The sequence below is a fragment of the Oncorhynchus mykiss genome, chromosome 5 (genome assembly GCF_013265735.2).
Source record: "Oncorhynchus mykiss isolate Arlee chromosome 5, USDA_OmykA_1.1, whole genome shotgun sequence".
NCBI lineage: Eukaryota > Metazoa > Chordata > Actinopteri > Salmoniformes > Salmonidae > Oncorhynchus > Oncorhynchus mykiss.
Window position 1 is genome coordinate 58,832,458 of NC_048569.1, and position 26,335 is coordinate 58,858,792.

The window sequence follows — 26,335 nt, forward strand, 5'->3', positions numbered from 1 at the left end:
GATTGAGTCCAGAATCCAACAATCTGGTGTCCACCATTGATGAAGGCCAACCGTTGCTCGACTTGCCACTGGAGGGCCTAGAGTTGACTATGTGAGGCTGTCCCAGAGGTGGCAGGCATGGTACCGTTCTGCTGCTGCTGTAGATGCTGCCAAGGCCACGTTCCTGTTGTGTGCTCAGTCCTGGCCTCCCTTCTGTTTGCTGTGGGGAGTCTCTATGCACTCTATTTCTACATTCCCATAGATGCCCCAGACTGCCCTGACATGGTCAGCTGCCTTACTTTCACACTTTGCTGCTGTTCTGTAGCTGCAGTACCCATCTTGTTGGGTATGTCTGAATCATTGTTTCATGTTAGACTGAAACAATTGTGCCTGTATACTGAGCTTTACAAACCTACTTATTTAGTTGGAGCAATCCATTTTAAAAATATATGCCATTTTAGAAGTCTCTCCAAATGCCTCATAATCTGTCTGTCAAAGGCTTAGTCTTTAATTGTCAACACTTTTAACCATACTGGATCACTGGCAATTTCCTCCCTCTCCTTATAAATAGCTTAAACTAAAATAGAAAAGATGACGGTAACTAGTTCTCCAGTCACCTGGGCTGTGTCCTAATAGTTTCCATTACTTTCCTAATTTCCTTTATTTCTACTGAAAGGACTGATGAAAACAACATGGTGAAAACTAATCCCTTCACCTATTGGCGGTCAAGCAGGAACGGAAGATATTATGAAAGACTAATGGGAAAGGATGCTGAAGACACATAATGCCAGACAGAATCAAACAGACCATTAGGTGTTTTGTGTTAGGTTTTCAAAAATCGAATACTAAGACCCCTAAGGCCTTTTTACACTGCATTACTCTCCCTCTAGCTATGCTGATTGGTGCGATGTGCCAGTTCTGCACTGGGTCTTTGAATGCAGCTAAGGCTCTCCCCGGATGACCGGCCATTCAGCAGCTGTTTGTCTATGCGTCTATGGAGCAGTTGTTTCTCTACATTCTCAATCTGTTGGTTCGGGCTACATTCCTGCCTCAAAAGCAGCTGAGGGTGGTGCCCATTTTGACTGGAGTTTTCGTTGAAGGAAGGTGAGTTGTTTTAAAGCCATTGCTCATTGTTTGACATTGCAAAGCTGATCATGTTTTGAGTTTCTCCACCTCATTGTATTCCTGTAGGCTTGTCTACTGGCTGTGCCTCCATATTTGTAGCCCCTGGAGAGGCTTTGGATCAGGGATTACCATTTTCCCACTCCTTGCCATGGTGACTTTCGATCTGTACTGTCTGTATGACATTAGCCTCCGACAGCTGCTCTTTGGGTCTGGGGACACACTCTGTAATCAGACCACCCCTTCATCCTGGCCTCTGGAGATGTCACAGAGCCCCAGTGGCAAATTCAGATAGGGTCATACCCACAGACATCTTGGAAACTCAGTGAGGAGAGCACTTCCCCTTTCAACTTCAAGAGAAAGCTTATCCCAGAAATAGCCCATTCTTGTAATCTGTGTACAGTGAAGCTACACAGAATGCCTCTAACCTCTAAGTCTGTAAAGGCTTAAGTTGTATTTTCGCTCCTCATATACAGGACCTTTTTATGTGGATTCATACATTTTATCTGAGATGCAAGAGCCGTTCCTCCCTCTAGTTGTGGAGGAAGTTTTTAAGCAGTCTTAATGTGTAATTTTAAGCTATTCCGCTGCCTAGATTTAAAATGTTCTGTGACGTACTTTGAAATTAAAATGTATAATTGCAAATGGATGGATATTCTACCAATTGATGTGCTCTCATAAAAACCACTGAATGCAACTTGGGTCTTAAAAATATATTTATTTTATCCATCCAAAAGTTTGTGAATGATACTGAAGTAACAATAAAAGCTATTTGTAAAATGTTTCTTCTGTTTCTGTTAGTCAACATGAAATTAGCCAATAATGAATTCTATGCTGACTGAAGTGAGTCATGTTTCTCTTGAAGTATTGGGAATGTTGGTGAATGTAGATGTACTCTCGCTGTTCTCTGCCTGGCTTTCTGTAATACTGAATACCACCATCTCCACATCCCTGGACTCATCATTGCTATGACTGGTGCTGATGTCCACCTGGTTCCTGGCAGCACCACGTGGTAGAAACGACCTGCTCACCATCCATGCAATCGCCCACATGACAAACAAAATCACCAGCGGCCCTCCGATCAGAATACCCAGAACCGCTGCCGTCCGATCCATGCCATTTGTTATTTTACCTTTGTGGTCCCAGGGGTAGACGGGGGAACTACAGGTACTGCGACGAGAATCCAAGGTGGAATATGGAGGGCAGTCCAGACAGTTTGTGTCCTGTTTGCCGAAACAAGTGAGGCAGTTGCGATGGCAGGGTAAGCACCTCTGATAGGAGCGGGTGCTGTTTCCATTTGATACATAGTAGTGAGGTGGACAGGACATCAGGCAGCTGTTCTCAAATACGTACAGTGGGTATATGCACTCTATAAACAGAGGATACTTGCTTGGTTAGTAACATTTTCTAGATGTCTTCCAGAACGTGAAATGACAGTGTGTGTGCAACTGTTTCATTGTAAACTAAATTCAGGGAATGAATAATGTAGAAGCCTGCCTTCACAGCCGCCATCAGAGTTCCTCACTGCACACTGCTGTACCACTGCTCTCTCCATGCGCCGGCCTATCATGTGTTCAGCTGTCCCATGCAACTCCAGTTGAAATTTCAACAGGAATCCTTTGAACAAAGAAAAAAATTAACTAGTTGGTTGGTGAGTACATTGTAGAAAATGCTCATTATGCATAATGTATAGCGCACAAAGAAATAAATGGTAACTGTGGGAAACCAGGGAACAAAAACAAATCATTTTCATGTTATGACATGAATACATTAAGTAGTATATTTTGATGAGATGTGAAGGAGTGTGTTTGAACAATATGGACTATAACAGATGATGAAAGCCAGAGCCAAACAGAGTCAGCTGCAGCACCGAGTGCTTTTGATTTGTAATCCTAGTTAAGGATGACAATACATTTTTCTAGTTCACATTAGATGTATAATATTTCTTTCTGCCATTAACTAATTGAATTGAGATACCAGAGATGTGTTTTAAGAGACTCGCTGTGTTATTGAAGTTGACACCTTAAAGTCCAAAAACGTTGTTTTTTGTCAGTTTGAGAATGTCTGCTGAAGTCCGTGTACCTCTGTTGTTTGAATCTCCGTTGTTTTCTATCTGTAGAACCCAATATCCAGAGGGATCCTCATCCCAGCAGTGTGTACTCATGAAGGCCCAGTCTGAGAACCCTGCAGACGTTTTTTCGTAGGGCCTGTGATGTAACATTGGATTGCAATATTTTAGTACATTAAAGACAAGATGGGTTACTCTTGTTGCATATTGTAAACCCTGATACTTCACCATTATGCTGTATGTATAATATTTATTCTACCTTATGACAGAGTATCTATAAATGGTTTCATACTTCTATTTATTGGTTTCAAGTTTGCTGTCCATTGACTTGGCTGTGTCTTACCTGGTTGTGAGTAAATTGGAGATTGTCTTCTTCGGGCTAATGAGGGTGATGGAGAGATCTCCACGTCTGCTATAGGTCAGTGTGAGACGTGCCTGAATGTGCTCCAGAGACCGAATCCAATTCCTGGTGCCATGACAAGCTGTCACATTCCACCTCAATGTTAGTTTCATGCGGAGTTCACTATCGGACAGACATAAAGTACAACAAATCTAACCGGCCAAGTTGGTATTATCATTTGGTTGAATGACAGTTCATGCTCAATCAAATCTGAAGATCGTATTTATGTGTACTGTAAACAGCTGGAGAACACACTGATATGTAGCTGTATTCCTACTAACTATCCATAAGTGAGATGAAAGTAGAAGGGTCTTTTTCTTACAAGGATCTGGTAATGAGGTCAATGGTGCACTTCTTTTGAGGTTTGACTTTTTTCCATTTACTGGCCAAGTCCACCAGTCTGCCTGCATCCAGGAGCCCATATCCATAGTAATGGCTGACTATAATAAAGCAAATCAGATGCCAGTTCACTCTTTTTTTACTCAATTTCATGCCCTACAGTCTAGCAAATCACATCTCAGTTTCCCTGAATGGTTAACTATCTAACAATAGAAGGTAGTGCTTTATGTCTCACCAGGTCTACCAACACCATTAGTCCGCCAATCATGCGTTCGAAGATCTGCCAGTCTTGATGCTCGCACCACGAGGTGTTGCACATCACGCCAGGTGAGTCTTGGGCTGTGGGAGAAGTTTTATCATCTTTCTCGATGACACAAAGCCTTACAACAAATAAGTTTATTGAGTTACAGGTGCACAGAGACAAAGGAGTGGTTACTTTGCCTCCAGAGCCAGTGCAATAATCCCAGCAGCCAGAGGGGCAGAGGCAGAGGTCCCAGTATGGTCAGAGGTGCAGGACTGATGCAGGTCAGTGGTGACCTAGAGGGGAAACAACATCCAGGTATTTTGTTGAGGCTCTGCTTACTGTTGCTGTAGGTGGTGAATGTGAGATAAATATTGACCTCTTTCAAGTTCCACACATCTTCAGCAACCTCTTGCATTCATGTGACTACTTTTTAAGCATGATTATTCTAAAGCTAAACTAGTCAAAGATTTATCAGAATGCTTTGTCATTCTAAATGCATATTTGCACAGTGCCTTCGGGAAGTATTCCTTGACTTTTTCCACATTTTGTTACGTTACAGCCTTATTCTAAAATTGGTTAAATAAAAGTAATTCCTCAATCTACACACAATACCCCACAATGACAAAGTGAAAACAGGTTTTTAGACATTTTTGCAAATTTACATTTCAGTTTAAGTAGGAAGTTTACATACACTTAGGTTGGAGTAATTAAAACTTGTTTTTCAACCACTCCACAAATGTCTTGTTAACAAACTATAGTTTTGGCAAGTCAGTTAGGACATCTGCTTTGTGCATGACACAAGTCATTTTTCCAACAATTGTTTACAGACAGATTATTTCACTTATAATTAATTAACTGTATCACAATTCCAGTGGGTCAGAAGTTTACATACACTAAGTTGACTGTGCCTTTAAACAGCTCGGAAAATTCCAGAAAATTATGTCATGGCTTTAGAAGCTTCTGATAGGCTAATTGACATAATTTGAGTCAATTGGAGGTGTACCTGTAGATGTATTTCAAAGCCTACCTTCGAACTCAGTGTCTCTTTGCTTGACATCATGGGAAAATCAAAATAAATCAGCCAAGACCTCAGAATTTTATTTTTGTAGACCTCCACAAGTCTGGTTCTTCCTTGGGAGCAATTTCCAAACGCCTGAAGGTACCACGTTCATCTGTACAAACAATAGTATGCAAGTATAAACACCATGGGACCACGCAGCCGTCATACCGCTCAGGAAGGAGATGCGTTCTGTCTCCTAGAGATTAACTTACTTTTGTGCGAAAAGTGCAAATCAATCCCAGAACAACAGCAAAGGACTTTGTGAAGATGCTGGAGGAAACAGGTACAAAAGTATCTATAGCCACAGTAAAACGAGTCCTATATCGATATAACCTGAAAGGCCGCTCAGCAAGGAAGAAGCCACTGCTCCAAAACCGCCATAAAAAAGTCAGACTACAGTTTGCAACTGCACATGGGGACAAAGATCGTACTTTTTGGAGAAACGTCTGCTGGTCTGATGAAACAAAAATAGAACTGTTTGGTCATAATGACCATCGTTATGTTTGGAGGCAAAAGGGGGAGGTTTGCAAGCCGAAGAACACCATCCCAACCGTGAAGCACGGGGGTGGCAGCATCATGTTGTGGGGGTGCTTTGCTGCAGGAGGGACTGGTGCACTTCACAAAATAGATGGCATCATGAGGAGGACAATTATGTGGATATATTGAAGCAACATCTCAAGACACCAGTCAGGAAGTTAAAGCTTGGACACAAATGGTTCTTCCAAATGGACAATGACCCCAAGCATACTTCCAAAATTGTGGCAAAATGGCTTAAGGACAACAAAGTCAAGGTATTGGAGTGGCCATCACAAAGCCCTGACCTCAATCCTATAGAAGATTTGTGGGCAAAACTGAAAAAGCTTGTGCGAGCAAGGAGGCCTATAAAACCTGACTCAATTACACCAGCTGTGTCAGGAGAAATGGGACGAAATTCACCCAACTTCCCTGTGGAAGACTACCTGAAACGTTTGACCCAAGTTAAACAATTTAAAGGCAATGCTACCAAATACTAATTGAGTGTATGTAAACTTCTGACCCACTGGGAATGTGATGAAAGAAATAAAAGCTGAAATAAATCATTCTCTCTACTATTATTCTGACATTTCATATTCTTAAAATAAAGTGGTGATCCTAACTGACCTAAGACAGGGAATTTTTACTAGGATTAAATGTCAAAAACTGAGTTTAAATGTATGTGGCTAAGGTGTATGTAAACTTCCGACTTCAACTGCAAGTATTAATTTAAAAAAAAGACTCTAAATTGAGCTCAGGTGCATCCTGTTTCCATTGATCATCCTTGAGATATTTTTACAACTTGATTGGAGTCCACCTGTGGTAAATTCAATTGATTGGACATGATTTGGAAAGGCACACACACCTGTCTATATAAGGTCCCACAGTTGACAGCGCATGTCAGTGCAAAAACCAGGTCATGAGGTGAAAAGAATTGTCCGGTGAGCTCCGAGACAGGATTGTTTCGAGGCACAGATCTGAGGAAGGGTACAAAAAATATTCTGCAGCATCGAAGGTCCCCAAGAACACAGTGGCCTCCATCATTCTTAAATGGAAGAAGTTTGGAACAACCAAGACTCTTCCTAGAGCTGGCCGCCCAGCCAAACTGAGCAACAGGGGAGAAGGGCCTTCGTCAGGGAGGTGACCAAGAACCTGATGGTCATTCTGACAGAGCTCTAGAGTTCCTCTGTGGAGATGGGAGAACCTTCCAGAAGGACAACCTTCTCTGCAGCACTCCACCAATCAGGCCTTCATGGTAGAGTGGCCAGACGGCCACACCTTCCTACAGGACAACAACCCTAAACACACAGTCAAGACAACACAGGAGTGGCTTCAGGATAAGTCTCTGAATGTCCTTGAGTGGCCCAGCTAGAGCCCGGACCTAAACCCGATCGAACATCTCAGGAGAGACCTGAAAATAGCTGTGCAGCAACGCTCCCCATCCAACCTGACAGAGCTTGAGAGGATCTGCAGAGAAAAATGGGAGAAACTCCCCAAATACAGATGTGCCAAGCTTGTAGCGTCATACCCAAGAAGACTTGATGCTGTAATCACTGCCAAAGGTGCACAATCAACAGCCTGGTCAACTTGTATGCAAAGTAGCTCTTTGTGAGGCAAATGGTGGTCACACCAGATACTGACAGATTTTTTTGATCCACGCCCCTACCTTTTCAAGGTATCTCTGACCAACAGATGCAAAGCTGTATTCCCAGTCATGTGAAATCCATGTTCCCGGGTGACGCAGTGGTCTAAGGCACAGGTATCACAGTGCTGGAGGTGTCACTACAGACCCTGGTTCGATTCCAGGCTGTATCACAACCGGACGTGATTGGGAGTCTGATAGGGCGGCGCACAATTGGCCCAGCGTCGTCCGGGTTTGGCCGGGGTAGGCAGTCATTGTAAATAATAATTTGTTCTTAACTGCCTAGTTTTTTTTAACTACTTTTTTTAATGTACTCATTTCCTTATATGAACTGTAACTCAGTAACATTTTGAAATTGTTGCATGTTGCATTTATATTTTTGTTCAGTGTATATATGAATGTTGAAAACAATAACATGGTATGAGTTGGGAAAAAGACACTTACAATTCTGTGGTGTTGAAAGCTTCCACCACTGTAGGTAGTTGTTAGAATGGCCGAGCAGGGTTCACTGTAGAAGGGCAGAGTTCCCTTCTCGGTGGTACTTCCAACAGACACCGTGTAAATGCTGTTGGTGTAGCCATCGCAGTTGCAGTTGTCAAAGCTGGCGCCCCCATTGCCTGAAGCCCAGACGTAAATGGAACCCAAGCCACCTCGGCCCTGTAAGGTATTGAAGTTGCTTTTTAATACTCATTGTATGATCTTACTGCAATAGTTACTTTGCCTCCAGAATCTTCAGCCAACGGATTGGTACTACTGATGAAACAGGTAATATAGGATGACCAGTGCAAGTTGTATCATACATTGCTTATGCCTCTGATAAAGGCTTCTTTAGCTAATGTGTTTGGCCCCTCCAAATTCCTGCCCAAATCTTCAGGTCCCCAGCTTGCACTGTAGATGTCAATGTGCTTCTGATTCAAGTTTAAGGACATGGCTTCTATCAGGTCAGTCACTTGTCCATCCAACATCCGAACTCCTGGACAGAACAGAGCAAAAGCCAGGGTGGAAATTAAAGCAGGATAATTACCGTATTGTTTTATATACTATTAACAGAGAGAATTATTTAATGTATAGTTAATACTTGCCTCCGATCTTGGCCTGATGTGCCACTCCAACCCCACACACCCCATTATTTGCCACCGCTGCCACCACCCCAGCACACCGTGTTCCATGCCTATGGAGTAGAGGACAAAAGGGGTTCATCAATGCAGAATGTCATCATATAGTGCAGATCATACATGTTATATGATGTAATGTCTTGTAGTAGTAAAATCTTAATAACATCACAGCCAAATTACCTCCTTGGTCTGGTCAGAGAGTATTGAGTCTCTGGGTTGGGGTCATTATCATTCATGTCATAGCTAGCCAGTGGATCCTACAGGTACAATGCAATGTTGTTGTTTTTTCTACTGATGGATAATTTTCCATTTGTCTTCATGATTAACAAAATGCAATAATTTGCCCCTACAACAATAATCATCTCAATAGCTCACATAATTTCAGCAAGGTCTGGGTGGCTTGTCTCTAGGCCATCGTCTAAGATGGACACCACTACCCCTTTGCCTGTGTAGCCACGAGCCCAGGCGGCCACCACATTCTGATTAAAGGCCTCACTCTGGAAAAGCAGAAGCCTACAGTTACAATAATTTTTTTTCAAAACAGGTTTACCATATGTTTTCACTCAAGGCAGAAAACCCTCAAACAGCAGAATAAAAATCTAAAGAGCTTCTTATTATGGAAATAAACTTCAAACAAAAATGAAAGAATAATGTTGACATGTACCAGGTACCATTGCTGATTGAAAAATGGATCAGTGGGTACAGTGAATGAGTGTCTTCTATTTCTACTCCTTCCAGATTGCTGTGCAAACCAAAGCACCTGAGAAAAAGGTAGATCATTACACTCATCACAATAAGAGCAATACTGGGACTGGTTATCACAGCCAATTTTAGAAAGTGTTTTACAGATCTATTGGCTGTTCACCTTAGGGTCCATTTTCAGTCGAAGATTATGCAAATAGTGTGCCTGCAATGATTGTTTTGCCACCCCTCGTTGCTCCATATGGTAATAGTTGCCATCTGGAAATATCTACAAATATAATATGCCAGAAGAAATGAGATCCTACTAGCAAGTCATATTATGCCAAAAGATCTACCTATAAAAAATACAAATCATTATATTGCATAAGTAAACTGTGAACTAACATTAACATATTTGTTTTACCTTTCCCAAGATATGGAAACCATGTTTCTTTGCAATCTTGTTGATTTGTTCAGGAGTGCCACCTAAATATAGAGCCCAACTGTTGGTGTAGATGACCTCTGCGTAAATTGTGCACACATACACCATACACAAAGAGCAACTAATGTACAGGTACCTCATGCTGGCTTCTTTTTGTAACTGTTCAGCTGATTTATTTTTGGTCTTAAGGAAACAACCCTTTCATTTTGATAACTTTCATGCCTCCAACATGACTAAGTGATTTTGACAAGTTGTATCACTAACGGTTGTTGTTTGACATTCGAACAGGCCTCCATGCGCATGATCAATAAATATTCCCGCCACAGATTGGCGCCCAATTATCGCATTATGAAGTCAGTTTTGCTTTGTAATGGGCTATGATTTGGGTTGTGTAAACTGATCCTGGATCTGTTCTGATCTACTTCTTACCCCATGGATCCACTGGCTAATGTGACATTATTTTCTACACCTTTGTTTTTTACTTTGAGCAATTCACTTCGAAAATTCAGACCAATCAATAGGCCTACGTTTTACTAATATACAGACATTTTGTAGTCCTGTCAATAAAAAAATATGGAAGAGAACGCCCCAAATGGTTCTATTGTGTAAGCATAGTCACCGGAAGTCCTAGCTATTATATTTGCTTATGATGGCGGCGTTGGTGGGTGAGTGATGTTTTGGCTAAAACGTAAAGCGAGTTACTGGAACATATCATTCTGGAAAATATCTAACTAATTTATCTCACAAATATTACACTTTTGTATCGTTTCCGATTCATTTATTATATTGGTTGTCCGTGACATTTTTTTGTTATCACAACGGTTTGTATTCCCTGACCTTGCAAGCTAGTTAGCTGCTAGCACTCCTGAACCCCTGGCTTAATCAGAAACAACTATATGCTAGTTAGCAAATGCTGTTTGTTCGTGTAGTTAGCTAGCTATAAAGCTAGCACGCGTGAAGTTTCTCAGACATTGTGCATGGTTATTAACGTCTCAGTGGTAAATCTAGTAAAGACCAATACATGTCCCTGTTTTACATAAGAGCAAAGGCTCATAGTGCTAGCTAGCTAAGTTATGTTAGTTAGGGGCTCCCGAGAGGCGCAGCGGTCTAAGGCACTGCGTCTCAGTGCTAGAGGCGTCACTACAGACACCCTGGTTCAAATCCAGGCTGTATCACAATCGGCCGTGATTGGGAGTCCCATAAGGCGTCGCACAATTGGCCCAGCGTCGTCCGGGTTTGGCCGGTGTAGGCCGCCATTGTAAATAAGAATTTGTTCTTAACTGACTTGCCTAGTTAAATAAAACATTTGTAAAGCATGGATGGTAGCTACTGTCGCTATTAATATTTCTATCACAAACGTCAGTCAGCTTATTATATCACCCAAGAAAGCGCACTGCCTTTTCTATAGCCAATATTTCGATGTGTCCCGCAAATAACCGTTATCTAAATACAACCCATAGATACATTTGTTGACATCTGTGCTTTTTTTTTTTTGTCTTTCCTGTGCAGTTCCTCGCCTCGCCGCGTTTGGTACCTTTTCATCAAGGTAAGCATAACGTTAGGCAAATTACGCAGATAAGGTGATTAAACTAAGACAGGCCTAGGATTTACTATAGTTAGTAGGTTCTTTCTGTTTTGAAATCACCTGTAACCTTATGAAATGTTTGCTCTGTTTATTAAATCCTTAAAGTAGTGTAATTTGTGTATTGTTAATACCATTTAGTTTGTCTTGATGGTCAGTCTGTTGTATTGTAAGGTCGTATTACCTAATCTTTTTCTACCACACAGATCTATTTCATTATTTGCGATACAACCGTGCCCATCGCTACACCATATTGCTAAAAGTGGCAATGCTACATGGTAAGGGAGGTCCTGTAAACGTCTCAATTTGTCAAAATATTTGTTTGAGTACTTCATATTACCTCCTGTTCTTCCAGTGTGGTTTCAGTCAGAGAGAAAAGCACAGCGGTGGCTGCTGCCAAGCCCGCTGCAGTAACAAGCAGCAAGGGAGAGTATGTTATCACTAAGCTGGATGATCTGGTGAATTGGGCACGCAGGGTAAGTCAATGTCACACCGCAAGTACTCTGTTCTTCAGTGGCATATGGTCCATTTTGAATGTTTGTGTCAATCTTTCAATAAGAAAATCAAGAAGTGCACCCCTCCATCTAAAACTCCTTTGTGACATCTTCTATTCTGTGGCTGACTTGCTGCCAGTCAAACAACTGTCAAAATGATTAAACTAACTATAGAGGGCAGCACCGAATGATCACAGGCATTCCTCTAATCCAGCCTTAAGCTTTTTTTTCTTTTTTTGGCACTCAGTCGGGTCTCAACTTACTGTTGAGTCAGAAAAGTAGAATACACAAGGTGCGATTTCTACGTTTGATTGTGCGTGAGAAGTTTTTATTTTGTTAATCACTGACAGTTACTCAATTAGCCATGTCAGCTAAGAATTTTTAGATTGGTAAGAATACCGACCGGGCACATGCCCACGGGTCCTGACCCACTTTTTACAAAATGGTGTTGACCGAGAGGGCTGCCTCACTTCTAGTCCTTAGGAACTTTGCAATATTTTTTATTTATTTATTATTTGTTATCCCAGAAAATCTTAGGTGTTATTACATATTATTGTGTTATTACAACCGGGAAGAACTATTAGATATCAGAGGGGCGTGAACTTAACAGGAAAACGACTTTCCCGAAGCGGATCCTTTGTCCGAACTACCCGAGACATTTGAGCTGATTCTAGGGGCTGACCAAAAACAACACCGCCAGAGAAGAGGTAGACAGAGCTCTCTTCTGGTCAGACTTTGAAGGCGCTCACTCCACTCAACGCTTCCGAGTATATTACTCCCCAATGTCCAGTCTCTTGATAACAAGCTAGAAACTAAATTAAGGCAAGGGTTGCTTTCCAGAGAGACCGGGATTGTACATACTCTGTTTCACGGAAACATGACTCAATCGGGATATGTTGTTGGGAGTCAATACAGTCACCTGGATTCTTTGTACGTCGCGCCGACAGGAGTAAACATCTCTCCGGGAAGAAGGGTGGGGGTGTATGTTACATGATTAATGCCTCATGGTGTAATTGTAACAACATACAGGAACTCAAGTCCTTTTGTTCACCTGACCTAGAATTCCTCACAATCAAATGCCGACCGTGTAATCTCCCAAGACAATTCTCCTCGGTTATTGTCACAGCTGTGTATACCCCCTCCAGCCGATACCACAATGGTCCTCCAAGAAACTTTCCAACAATTGTTTACAGACATATTATTTCACTTATTCACTGTATCACAATTCCAGTGGGTCAGAAGTTTACATACACTAGGCTGACTGTGCCTTTTAAAAAGCTTGGAAAATTCCATAAAATGATGTCATCGTTTTAGAAGCTTCTGATAGTCTAATTGGCATCATTTGAGTCAATTGGAGGAGTACCTGTGGATGACTTTCCCATGATGTCAAGCAAAGAGGCACTGAGTTTGAAGGTAAGCCTTGAAATACAACAGAAATCAGCCAAAACCCCAGATTTTTTTTTTTGTAGACCTCCACAAGTCTGGTTCATCCTTGGAAGCCATTTCCAAACACCTGATGGTACCACATTCATCGGTACAAACAATAGTACGCAAGTATAAAAACCATGGGACCACAGAGCCGTCATATCGCTCAGGAAGGAGACTCATTCTGTCTCCTAGAGATTAATGTACTTTGGTGTGAAAAGTGCAAATCGATCCCAGAACAACAGCAAAGGACCTTGTGAAGATGCTCGAGGAAACGGGTACAAAAGTATCTACGTCCAAAGCAAAACAAGTCTTATATCGACAACCTGAAAGGCCGCTCAGCAAGGAAGAAGCCACTGCTCCAAAACCGCCATAAAAAAGCCAGACTACAGTTTGCAACTGCGCATGGGGACAAAGATCGTAAATTTTGGAGAACTGTCCTCTGGTCTGATGAAACCAAAATAGAACTGTTTGGCCATAATGACCATTGTTATGTTTGGAGGAAAAACGGGGAGGTTTGCAAGCCGAAGATCACCATACCAACCGTGAAGCACGGGGTGTCCGCATCATGTTGTGGGGGTGCTTTGCTGCAGGAGGGACTGGTGCACTTCACAAAATGGATGGCATCATGAGGAGGACAATTATGTGGATATATTAAAGCAACATCACAAGACATCAGTCAGGAAGTTAAAGCTTGGTTGCAAATGTGTCTTCCAAATGGACAGTGACCCCAAGCATACTTCCAAAGTTGTGGAAAATGGCTTAAGGACAACAAAGTCAAGGTATTGGAGTGGCCATCTCAAAGTCCTGACCTCAGTCTTATAGAACATTTGTGGACAGAACTGAAAACTTATGCAAGCAAAGAGGCCTACAAACCTGACTCAATTACACCAGCTCTGTCAGGAGGAATGGGCCAAAATTCACCCAACTTATTGTGGGAAGCTTGTGGAAGGCTACCCAAAACACATTTAACCCAAGTTAAACAATTTAAAGGCAATGCTACCAAATACTAATTGAGTGTATGTAAACTTCTGACCCACTGGGAATGTGATGAAAGAAATAAAAGCTGAAATTAATCATTCTCTCTTCTATTATTCTGACATCTCACATTCTTAAAATAACGTGGTGATCCTAATTTACCTAAAACAGGGAATTTTTACTTGGATTAAATGTCAGGAATTGTGAAACTGAGTTTAAATGTATTTGTATTTGGCTAAGGTGTATGTAAACTTCAGACTTAAAATGTATATACTATATTTTATACCATCTATTGCATCTTGCCAATGTCGCTATGTCATTGCTCATTCGTATATTTATATGTATATATTCCTTTACTTAGATTTGTGTGTATTGCGTGGTTGTGGAACGGTTTGGTTATTCTAACATGTAATCTATCAAATGTATTTATAAAGCCCTTTTTACATCAGCCGATGTCAGTGCTATACAGAAACCTAGCCTAAAAACCCAAACAGCAAGCAATGCAGATGTAGAAGCACGGTGGCGAGGGGGGGGGGACTAGGAACCTAGGAACAAACTTAGAGAGGAACCAGGCGGTGGCCAGTCCTCTTCTGGCTGAGCGGGATGGAGATTATAACATTACATGGCCGAGATGTTCAAACGTTCATAGATGACCAGCAGGGTCAAATAATAATAATCACAGTGGTTGTAGAGGGTGCAACCAGTCAGCACCCCAGGAGTAAATGTCAGTTGGCTTTTCATAGCCGATCATTCAGATGTCGAGACAGCAGGTGCGGTAGAGGGAGTTGGAAAACAGCAGGTCCGGTGAACAGGTCAGGGTTCCATAGCCGCAGGCAGAACAGTTGAAACTGGAGCAGCAGGTGGACTGGGGACAGCAAGGAGTCATCAGGCCAGGTAGTCCAGAGAATCAGAGGTAGCATATTTAAATTCACACAGGACACTGAATAAGACAGGAGAAATACTCCAGATATAACAAGACTGACCCTAGCCCCCGACACAAACTATTTCAGCAAAATTACTGGAGGGTCTGGAGACACACTGGCCCCGTCCGACTATACACCCGGACAGGGCCAACCAGGTAGGATAACCCCGCCCACTTTGCCAAAGCACAGCCCCCACATCACTAGAGGGATATCTTCAACCACCAACTCGACACGAAGATCACGTCAGAGATTCAATCCATTCAGGTGACTTACCTCTCCTAGGGACGGCATGGAAGAGCACCAGTAATCCAGTGACTCAGACGCAGATATTGCTGCACTGTCGGAACTAGAAGCACAAGCATTTCGCTACACTTGCAATAACATCTGCTAACCATGTGTATGTGACCAATAAAATTGTATTTAATTTTATTGATTTTGTTAGTCACTCTCACTCAGATATTACGGTAACATGGCATAAGTCATGGCAAAATGTGTAGAATTGCAGGAAATTAGCTTTGAAACAACTTGCATTTTTTTTAATTATCTGCCATTGAGAGGGAGGGCCACTAAAATGTTTTGCCCAAGAGGTGGGGGCCAGCCATATCTCACTTTTATTTTCACCCGAGATGAATAAGGGAAAGCATTGACTGACTCAGTGATCTTTGTTCAGATTGGACTGATAAGTCTACAAAGCAATCTGTCTTTGTGTTTCTACGTTAGAGCTCCTTATGGCCCATGACGTTTGGACTGGCGTGCTGTGCGGTGGAGATGATGCACATGGCGGCTCCTCGTTATGACATGGACCGGTTCGGCGTGGTGTTCAGAGCCAGCCCCAGACAGGCCGACGTCATGATTGTGGCAGGCACCCTGACCAACAAGATGGCCCCCGCTTTGCGCAAGGTATTTGACTGAAGGACATGTTTCTTCGGAGAAAGGAGTTCTGTATTTGCTTTTATTGAGTGTATGAATTCACCATGATGTTCATTATTTCCCCTAGGTTTATGACCAGATGCCTGAGCCAAGATATGTAATTTCCATGGGAAGGTAAAGTATTGTCGTAATATGATTAGATTTAAACAGAAACATTTTAGTGGTTATCTAGTTTGAAATGGATCTCATGATCGCCTGAACTTTTTCCATTTAATAACACCTGATTGTTTAACACAACCTCCCTAAAGTTATCTGCTTCCCACACCAAGATTTACCATTACACAGTGCTTTTACAGTGTTGGTTGACATATTAATCTTGCATTTCACATTTAACTGTTAGTTGAGCCACTTATCTTATTACTCTGTCCTTCAGCTGCGCCAATGGGGGTGGCTACTACCACTACTCTTACGCAGTGGTCAGAGGGTGTGACCGCATCGTACCAGTGGACATATACGTTCCAGGTATCTCATTGTTTTTTTAATTATGAAACAAATAATATGTTTTGTCCCGGATATATGTACAGCAATGTGGAAAAGAAACAAATCACAACAATAGCTCTTTTGAATATTTTATTTGCTTTTTATAGAAAACATTTGACTCAAATTGATTGTTTACTTGTCCTCTTGTAGGCTGCCCTCCCACAGCAGAGGCCCTTCTCTACGGGACGCTCCAGTTGCAGAAGAAAATAAAGAGAGAGAAGAAAATGAGGATTTGGTATCGCAAGTGAAATTCTTGTCTCTGGCTGTTTGTAAATGTTGTATTCATGGGTGGTCTGGCCACCCAGTAAACCGGTAGGCAATATCCTCAGGAGTCACTCTGGGTATTCTCTGGCTCCTCTTCTCTGTATAAACAATTAAATTCATTTCTTGTCGCTAGTTTAACTGTTGTTGTTCTTGGCCCTGCACATATTTTGATACTGGCAGGTATGACATTCATCAATTTCCAATTTTCTCTCAGCAATAGAATAATTTTAACTGAACATTTTAAACAATATTTCTGTGGTCATCACTATTTAGATAAAGTCACATCAGGTCTTTTGCTTTCTTTTGTGTTGTCTATTCTTACCTTTCTGTAATGTGTTGGTGTACTTTATCTGAAGACTATTTGTACTTCAGTCAGTAGATGGTGCACTTGGTACACACAGTAGTTCTACAGAGTTTAGATATTTTCTTCCTTTGTCTCTGGTTCAACCAAATAGTTCCTGTTTGAATACTCAATGTTTCCTTTCTTCCTTGTAGTAATCACTGATCTGACATTGAATTGGCGTAAGCAAGCTTTCCTTGGTATTGCTTTCACAAATTGTCATGTCAGATCAGTGTTTACTTCAAGGAAATGAGGTTGGATACAACCTCAAAGTATTGTCACAGGGCCCGTCTTTGGTTCTACTCAGCAACACCCAATCCCAAATTAACCCTGTATGCACATCTTAGACGATTGGTAGGTAGCAATAGGGATACAATTCCACCTAGCCTATCAGGAAGCAGGGTGGAGCTATTAATATTTTATGGGAAAGTTGATAGGTCTAAACCATTTAACATGTTGGCACAAAAAAGCTCCCCTTGTGTGATTTGGCATGATAAATTACATCCAATCTACATAAAATGTTGAATTTTTGCCCTCTTGTGCTTATTCTGCAAGAAATGCATGCTCCATAAATATAAGTTGATATTTGACAAATCTCATTTTCAGTAACTCATCTCATTTACCAGGCTCAAGGATAAATATTTATTAATTCAGTTGAATTCTTGTGAGATCTGAAGGTTGTCTAATATCCCGAGGACCTCTATTTAAAAAACACTTCATGATTAGGGTGTAAGCTACAAATAACACTTATCTATAACCAGGGCTAATAAGTGAGGCAATGTGCCACGACAACTTATCCATTAATGATTAACAACTTCTCTAGATGGAAAAAGTAACTCTCTTTACTTAAGGGACTTATTCTGAAGCTTGTCCCACCCAGCCCCTCGGGAAATAATTGTTTTCTTGTCAAAAGAGAATGCAATTTTGATTTATATTCATTCAAATGGCAAATCGAAAGCTGTTTAAACAGGCAGCCCAATTCTGATCTTTTGCCCAATTATTTGGCAAAGGAACTGATCTGATTGGTCAAAATACCAATAATTGCTTTTTGAGGCCTGTTCGATTATAAAAGAAATCAAGGTTTGTTGATTTTCATAAATTTTTCTGAATGCTGTAAAAAAAATGGAACCTTTTAACTAGGCAAGTCGGTTAAGAACAAATTCTTATTTACAATGACGGCCAAACCCGGATGACGCTGGGCCAATTGTGTGCCGCCTTATGGGACTCCCAATCACGGCCATATGTGATACAGCCTGGATTCGAACCAGGGACTGTAGTGACGCCTCTTGCACTGAGATGCAGTGCCTTAAACCGCTGCGACACTTGTAACACAGAATAAAACAATTAAGATAAGCAGTAATGGGCAGTCACTACCATCATAGGACTTATCATTTAACTATCCTTTAAAATATTTAACTTGTGTATATTACATTAGTTTTATTTGATTATTTCGTTCCAAGTCATCTCATCTCTGTAGAGCTGCTGTCTGACAAAATCACAATTTTAGTAGTTCAAAGTAAACAAGGCATACTTTTATGACTGCTAATCACCAACTATCAATCACTTAGATCATGTATTTTCAGGGTGAGATACTGTGCCTTGAGCAGCAACTGTGTTCTCTCCGTGTCTGCTCAACACAGACCAGACAAGCAGGCGTTCGGGCAACCGAAGCAACTCAGTCTTGGTCCCATGTTTCATGAGCTGAAATAAAAGATCCCAGAAATGTTCCATACGTACAAAAAGCTTCTCTTAAATGTTGTGCACAAATTTGTTTACACCCCAGTTAATGAGCATTCTTCCTTTTCCAAAATAATCCATCCACCTGACAGGTGTGGAATATCAAGAAACTGATTAAACAGCATGATCATTACACAGGTGCGCCTTGTGCTCGGGGTAATAAAAGGGACACTTTAAAATGTGCAGTTTTGACACAACACAATGCCACAGATGTCCCAAGTTTTGAGGGAGCGTGCAATTGGCATGCTGACTGCAGGAATATCCAACAGTGCTGTTGGCAGAAAATGTTGTGTTAATTTCTCTGCCAGTAACCGCCTTCAATGTTTTAGAGAATTTGGCAGTAAATCCAACTGGCCTCACAATCGCAGACCATGTGTAACCACACCAGTCCAGGACCTCCACATCTGGCTTCTTCACATGCGGGATCGTCGGGGTGGGGTATATTGAGTATTTGTCCACAAGTAACCCCTTTTGTGGGAAAAAAACAAACTAAATACAACTCCCAGCTACATCGCACAGTTCATGTTTGATCTGATTTAGCTCTAGAGAAACTGCACATCGAGCTCACAGGAAAACCCCAAAACTAAATGGAATTCAAATGATCTGTCAATTAGTTGGTTAATCTCTCAGCACTAATAATTGGACAAAAGATCAGAATTGGGCTGCCTGTGTGGTATATAAAATGCTTGTTGACGTTGCAATACAGTTAAATGTAATGCATTCTGTGACAAATTGCAAGAGATGCACAATTGTTAGAGGCAATACCCAAAAAAATTCATTTTGACAGAAGAAAATAGAGTTGACGTGATTTAAATTGGTTTATTGAAAGATGAACATCCCTGAGTGCTTGTGGATTTGACAGTAAACTAATGTGGCTTTTTAAAATACAGGCACTTGAGAAGGCATGACATTGCAGTGGCATCAAGCCATTTCACTCTTTCAGAATGGTGGGAGTAATCATCTTGCGGAAGGCATAGTATTTGCATTCGCTTGGGGGGACAATATCCATGGTTGTGGTGCTAATCATCTCCTTCTTGAAGCCAGCCTCAAGCAGTTGAGGCATCTGGGTCTCCTGAAAATCATTAACACAAAGATCTGGTCTGTATTGTGGACCTGCATCACACATTATGTGGCCATTTAACCCTTTACACTTGTGGAAATTGGCCTATGTGAATAGTGCCAAATTGAAATGTTTCTATCAGAAGAAACATAAAAAGCATATGCATGACCATGGTAGCAATTAAAAGAGAACACTGGAGATTATGGGGAAATGATCCGACAACAGTTCACCTGACACGACTGAATCCAAACAAACTGTTGATTTTATATGCATTTTACATTTACTGTACTTTTCGCAGCGTTTGTCAACGAAATCTGAAAACACTGGATACAATCAGTAACATAAGAATATTCATGACATTTTTGGGGTAGCTGCAACATAACAAAAAAAATCTTACAAGCGTTTGAGTGAGAGGTCTAACTGGTGTCTCCAAGTGGACACTTATCCAAACTGCCCAGTTCCTAAGTAATCAATGCACTTTTATGACTCATGGAAAGAGCCTTCAACGATAAGATGCTTGTTTGAGCTCTCCTAGCTTTGCCATTGAGGAACTGAAGCTAGAATACTTGTAGTTGTTTTGAACACAACCCTGCGTCCCCAAAAATCACACAATTACTGTTTACACTATCCAGGAACGTTTCATTATAAATCGCAATCTGGGTCAGGTGAGCATCATTTGAAAGCTTATTCAATTGCCAACATGACTAGCGAAGTTATAAAATATGATCTTACAGTGTTAGGCTTTCACAAGGCACTTAAGACAAACAGAAAATACATTTGGTGCGCGCAGAATGGAGTCATGAGCGCATGTTCTCGGCACATTTTCTTCACAATACGACACAGGTTCATTCTGTTCAGGACAACCCAGGGTATGACACATCTTTGTAACATTACATCAAACATATCGATCATAACTGTTTCTACTTTAAAATGACATGAGTTTTCAAACATGGAAACGTGAAGTGCACATTTGGACTTAATGTAGGTGTGTGGTTTGCTTGTATGACATCAAAGCGGTATTTATTATAGTCCTCAACGTCTCATCTTTCAGATCTTTCGATTTACAGCATTCCCCTCACTCAGACAACAACAAATGTGGGCATCTTTTTTTGTGTGTGGTACACACACTTAGAACAGCTGTCAGTTGAATCCCATAGGGCGCTGTAAATTGAAGAGCCTGAACTCTGACGTCATATATGGTACAGTAGGTTACTGTACAGCCACTAAGTTACAATTGTGGCACTTATCAGTGACCAAATCTGCAATTTTCAACCAGTATACAGGATGATAGGGTCTGTGAGTTTAAAGAGTTACGCAGTTGCAGTTCAGATACAATTTATCATTAACCTTTGTTTAGCCAAGAAAGGTAATTTGAGGACAGATTTTCTAACAGTGCCAGGACCAAGTGCAATAAAAATGGTATTATTAGATATACAGTAATTGGTTTAGTTTGTCTAAGTAATCACTTCACCCCACACAGGAGTGGAATCAATCGAGTTGTGAATTTGATTTTCATAGTTTTGAAATAAAACTATAGAACATTTGTGATCAAGTGTCGACTTTGAAGTACTGTTAAAAAAAAAAAGTGAAAACATGCAGCAGGAAAATGAGTTAGTACTGTAGCTACAGACATACCAAATAAGCAGAGTGCAACAGAGACATAGTCACTGTACATTAAACTAATGGGTTAATGGTTGAATGAACATCAAACCAAACAATATTGAGGGCCACACGTGAAATGACATGTAATACCACAGTAACTATCCGTGATATACCTGTAAGTACCATCTGGCAGAAGTGCAGAAAGCGTGCAAAGAAATTAAATGTGTCGAGCCCGAGAAGGAACATGTGTAGCCTACCCATGCACCTCAGAGAGAGATTAGGTGTTGATCATTGACTGGCTGAAAGGCGGCTCACCTGGAACATGTTGTCGATGTTGTCATATTTGGTCTTGAGAAGTTCACCCCAGGAGGTCAGGTTACAGTAGGTGAGAACGCCACCTGGCTTCAGCAGCCTGTGGGCATGGCCCTATTGAGACACAATTCAACAATTGCACTATTAATGGAAACGTTAGCACGTCATTGTGGAACGATAGGCAATGTTTGTTTCAAGTGATAGGGATCAGATTCCATTAAAAAATATCTTATTCTATTTGGATTCATGTCTGTAAACGTCTGCCATATGTTTGCGTTGGATACAGCTATGATATATATGATACCAAACATTTGTGTGTTTTGTAGTCTTTATTACAGGGGGAAATCCCACTCCTCTGTTGGTTCCTGTGCTTTTGCTGATATGTTCATAATGTGCAGCCTTGGTCATCGAAGTGTTACTTACCTTGATGAAGTCAAACTGGTGAGTGTGCCATGTGTCTTCAGACAGAGGGTAGGTGTCGTACAGAATGCCTTTGATAGAAGAGGCATAATTACAATTACACATACATGCATATCTAAAGCAATTTACTCACTGAAAAATATAAAATATGAAATAATGGATATGCCAATAGAATGCATTTTGAAACGTACCATCAAAGTGGTTGTCAGGCAGGCCGCCCACTACCTCCTCCCACAGTCCTTTGAGGGGCACAATCTGTGAGTGGAGAAGAATTTAGGTTAATTTCATTCACGTTAAAAAGGAGGAAAAAGTCTGAATAGAACCTAATGTGAAGTTGAAGATTTGTCTCACTTTATGTGGCTGAGCCTTGGCCCACTCCTGCAATCTTGCGAACACTCCATCATTGCACTCAATGATCCAGTGCTCCTCGATGGGGAAGGACTCGACTTTAGTTGCCGCGATGGCCATGCCAAACCCTATCTCCAGAACCCGTCCACCTGTGGGACAAAGCAGAACAAGCATCTCAATTTGTGTTTAAGTATCTACCTGTATTGAAGTGTTTTCAACTTTTCTACCTTTATCCCAGTGCTGTGGCACCTTTCACGAAAAGCAAAACTAATAATGCACAATTTTTGTTTATTATTTAATGGTTCTCAAATGAATGTTTGGGGGAAACGGCACGTGATAGATGGCCTGTGGCCACTTGAAGGAGTTCCACAGAGTAGTCTTTCAGTAATGTGTAAAAATAGATTAGAAAAATACCATGTTGTTTTGCCATCACCCTTTAGGCTACTACGCTGTTATAAACTGGCAAATTTCCACCAAAAAGATGTGTATTTTCCAACAGACAATGCCAAAGCAATATAAAGACAAACATACACTATTTACTAGAACTGGTCATATTGTATTTGGAACCAAACAACTGTTCTCATTGGACCACATTCCTCCATGCAGCAACATGGGCGCTATGGTGACGTGAGTGCGCAAACAACTCTAAACGTTTACGCAACTAACGTAGCCTAATGTATATATATTTTTAAAGTATCAGTGATAATCATGAAACTTCTTGAATGGTATGCGGTAATAAATTATTGACACTCCCCAGCAAGTGCGCATTTGGCACGGTTCAATTGGTAGAGTAACACCTGCTGCAACCACAAGCCATTATATCCAACTCCGCCATGCTTTTAAACATAACGTGCATTGAGAGGAACGTCGCATATAAACTGTAAACGCATTGGTTTCATGAACGTTTCCTAACGTCTGCTGATTGATTGTGATCGTCTGTATTGATTAACCTGCAGCGCTGAATGAATTGTAGCCATTGATTAGGTTATAGGCAAATAGGCTGTCCCTTACGGTCTATTTGTTTTACACATTTGTAAGGAAAATGAATTACAGTCAGGTAAAATGTTATTATGGAACTACATCACAGAGTACCAAAATCCACACCGTCTTGTCGTCCCTATGCGTTCATATGGCCCACTAGCTTGCACATTGTGTGTTGTACCTTTTGAGGAGGCTACAATTGCCAGCGAGTGCATGTACGGAGTCTCCCAACGTTCCATAACCGGCTTGCCCAAAATCTCGAGATGAGTGTCGGTCTCATTGTAACCAGCACCCGCGTCGTGCCAGCCAGCTTTGCAGTCTTCTCCCTTGGAAAATATGGGTTGTGCCGTAGTCATTTTGGTGGTTGGCTTTCTTTATTAGATGGGGGATGGACGGAGTTGCTGTCTCCACGTCGTGGCAGAGGAAGGACAGATTTTGTAGCGGTGGGGATTTATATGGGTCAGAAGTGCTGACTGTGCAAGACGTCAACGAGGCGTAGGCATAGACATTAGGCTTACTACTGTTGGTCAACAAGTGGCATTTCAAGGGGTAGCCGGGTCAATGAAGTCCTAAGTGTCGAAAGCTGAGAGTAAACATGATACACTGATTGCATTTTAATAATCATGGCATATTGTAGTCTGTTTTACAACATTGCAGTGTGCCCTATTAGTCTACTTTATAAAACGGGAGGCTTGAATCCTGGATGCTGATTGGTTGATAGCCATGAGTTATTCACGGTAATGTAAGGCAAAACGCCATGATGCCATAATTATATTTGAAGTTTCAATGTGCTTCCACTGTCCTGCAGCTGAGCCAGGCATTCATAAACTTAATCTCCCCTGGAAAAAGCGCCTAGATATTATTTCCCCATGCTTCTTGCCTAGCATTTGGTTTAATACAGCTGGGGTTCAAGTGGCACTCCAGTCTATTTTTCACCTCATTTAACACCTGATTAACTCAACAAAAGGCACATCTCAATAGGTGGTCCAGGTAAGTCATGACATAGTACAAGTGGGAGTTTCCTTTTTGTTTTTTATTGCTCCTCGAGCAAGGGAGGAGGCCGATGACATCACGACTTCCCATCAAACCAACTCCTTGAATGACCAACTCCTTGAAGTTTGTAGTTGTCTAAAAATCACAATTTGGTCAGAACATATTTTATTACCCTTTATTGTGTGTACTTTACTGTATTTATACTTGGGATATCACTTTCAACAGGAAAATGTAAAAAATTGTAAAAAAAAAAAAAAATGTTGTTGCTCAGGTTAATATAAGCCTTGTGTGCCTATCCGACTCGTGCAACATTTAGCATTTTTTTGTATTGTTTTGCGATCTCCATCATGCCATGCGAACGTGGCAAGATTGACAGCTTCTCTGATCCAGGAAAATTCATTCATCAGGGTCATTATAAAGGCTATATCCAAAGAATTGGCAATAGAAATGAAGGTTAAAAAAATGAAAATGTAAATAGTTTGCTGTCATTTCAGCTGCTTGATGTGAATGTGTATTAGCTAGCTAGCAAAGGAGAAGTAACGTTAGCCTTGCATCATCATTGATGATGTTCTTTTCCCCCCCAGTCTGATTGAACACCTTTTCTAATGAGTCCTGCGCAGCTCGTGGGCATTGTTGAGGGAAACATACATGTTCCTGAGAGGCTTCTCTTTCAGTGATGGGGTCATAATATGTTGTAGCTTAAACGTTCAAAAGATAGAGCCAGATCTGTAGGAAGAAAACATAAACCACTCTGTTTATTACAACTGCATCTAGCGGCGACCAGATGTTACTAACAAGCGCAATTTTTGTTTTTGTTTGTTTCTCTTGCAACCCAATTTTCAAATCAGGCAACACCACATGTGGTCCCTCCCAACCCCTGGTTTGGGAAATGCTGCTCTAGGTCATGTGCTTATTAGGACAGTATATTTAGGCCCTGTCCAGAAGAAACCCTAGGTGCTTAATGGTGCATCTGTAGAAGTTTGTGAGGATATCAGGGGCCAAGCCAAATTTATTCAGACAAATTTATTCAGCCTCCTAAATTTATTCAGCCTCCCAAATTTATTCAGCCTCCCTCTCAGGGCTGGACGTCTCAGCCTCTGCACACTCTTGGATTGCATCCAACCTGGCAGGCCGCTCCTACCAGGTGACATGGAGAAGATCTGTGTGCACCACATACTCTCCACTACTGGTGTCCTCCAGGGCACAGATCTAGGCTCTCTCCACTTCTCTCTATATACCAAGTCACTCGGCTCCGTCATATCCTCACATGGTCTCTCCTATCATTGCTATGAGGATGACAGTCAACTACTTTTCTCTTTCCCCACTTCTGACACCCAGGTGGTGACACGCATCTCTGCGTGCCTAGCAGATAGCTCAGCTTGGATGACGGCTCACCACCTCAAGCAGTTGAGGCTGCTTAAGGGGAGGATGGCTCATAAGAATTTGAAAATAAGAAAATAAGAATTTGTTCTTAACTGACTTGCCTAGTTAAATAAAGGTTAAATGTTTATATATTTTTTTATAATAATAATAATGTCCGGAATAGGGTGAATCACTCCATTCCAGCCATTACACTCCATTCCAGCCATTATAATGAGCCATCCCCCCCTCAGCAGCCTCCACTGACGTCAAGCTCAACCTCAACAAGACGGAGCTGCCCTTCCTCCCAGGGAAGGCCTGCCTACTCCAAGACATCTCCATCACGGGTTGAAACTCCATGGTGTCCCCCTCCTAGAGTGCAAAGAACCTCAGCATAACCCTGGACAACACTCAGTCGTTCTCTGCAAACATCAAAGCAGTGACTCGCTCCTGCAGGTTCATGCTCTACAACATCCATAGAGTAGGACCCTACCTCACCTTG

The 26,335-nt window shown here is 41.5% G+C and overlaps 2 protein-coding genes and 1 long non-coding RNA gene across 3 annotated transcripts; 1 reads left to right on the plus strand and 2 right to left on the minus strand.

The window, feature by feature from the left end:
- Nucleotides 1-1,804: 1,804 nt before the first annotated feature.
- LOC110524167 lies at nucleotides 1,805-3,654 on the minus strand. Its single transcript, XR_005051820.1, has 3 exons — nucleotides 3,513-3,654; nucleotides 3,184-3,308; nucleotides 1,805-2,718 (listed from the first exon to the last, which is right to left on the minus strand). It is a non-coding gene; the product is annotated as an uncharacterized LOC110524167 (long non-coding RNA).
- Nucleotides 3,655-9,991: 6,337 nt separating this feature from the next.
- On the plus strand, nucleotides 9,992-16,971 carry LOC110524166 (NADH-quinone oxidoreductase subunit B). The gene is made up of 8 exons (XM_021603554.2): nucleotides 9,992-10,270; nucleotides 11,115-11,151; nucleotides 11,394-11,465; nucleotides 11,543-11,663; nucleotides 15,728-15,907; nucleotides 16,005-16,051; nucleotides 16,311-16,399; nucleotides 16,568-16,971. The coding sequence occupies exons 1-8, from the start codon at nucleotides 10,252-10,254 to the stop codon at nucleotides 16,663-16,665; spliced, it is 663 nt and encodes a 220-aa protein (XP_021459229.1). The 5' UTR covers nucleotides 9,992-10,251; the 3' UTR covers nucleotides 16,666-16,971.
- Nucleotides 16,972-19,561: 2,590 nt separating this feature from the next.
- Nucleotides 19,562-23,990, minus strand: gamt (guanidinoacetate N-methyltransferase). The gene is made up of 6 exons (XM_021603553.2): nucleotides 23,663-23,990; nucleotides 22,504-22,649; nucleotides 22,344-22,407; nucleotides 22,156-22,223; nucleotides 21,736-21,846; nucleotides 19,562-19,830 (listed from the first exon to the last, which is right to left on the minus strand). Exons 1-6 carry the CDS (start codon nucleotides 23,835-23,837, stop codon nucleotides 19,690-19,692), a joined length of 705 nt encoding a protein of 234 aa, XP_021459228.1. The 5' UTR covers nucleotides 23,838-23,990; the 3' UTR covers nucleotides 19,562-19,689.
- Nucleotides 23,991-26,335: the final 2,345 nt, after the last annotated feature.

What these genes read in the sequence shown, in the direction of transcription:
- LOC110524166 (XM_021603554.2), top strand. An exon ending in AAAAGTGGCAATGCTACATG is followed by an intron (nt 11,466 to 11,542) that starts GTAAGGGAGGTC and finishes CTGTTCTTCCAG; the next exon opens with TGTGGTTTCAGTCAGAGAGA. An exon ending in AGTGGACATATACGTTCCAG is followed by an intron (nt 16,400 to 16,567) that starts GTATCTCATTGT and finishes GTCCTCTTGTAG; the next exon opens with GCTGCCCTCCCACAGCAGAG.
- gamt (XM_021603553.2), bottom strand. Translation starts at nt 23,837, where the DNA reads ATGACTACGGCACAACCCATATTTTCCAAGGGAGAAGACTGCAAAGCT. An exon ending in GCCTGACAACCACTTTGATG is followed by an intron (nt 22,224 to 22,343) that starts GTACGTTTCAAA and finishes CTTCTATCAAAG; the next exon opens with GCATTCTGTACGACACCTAC. An exon ending in ACCAGTTTGACTTCATCAAG is followed by an intron (nt 21,847 to 22,155) that starts GTAAGTAACACT and finishes GTGTCTCAATAG; the next exon opens with GGCCATGCCCACAGGCTGCT.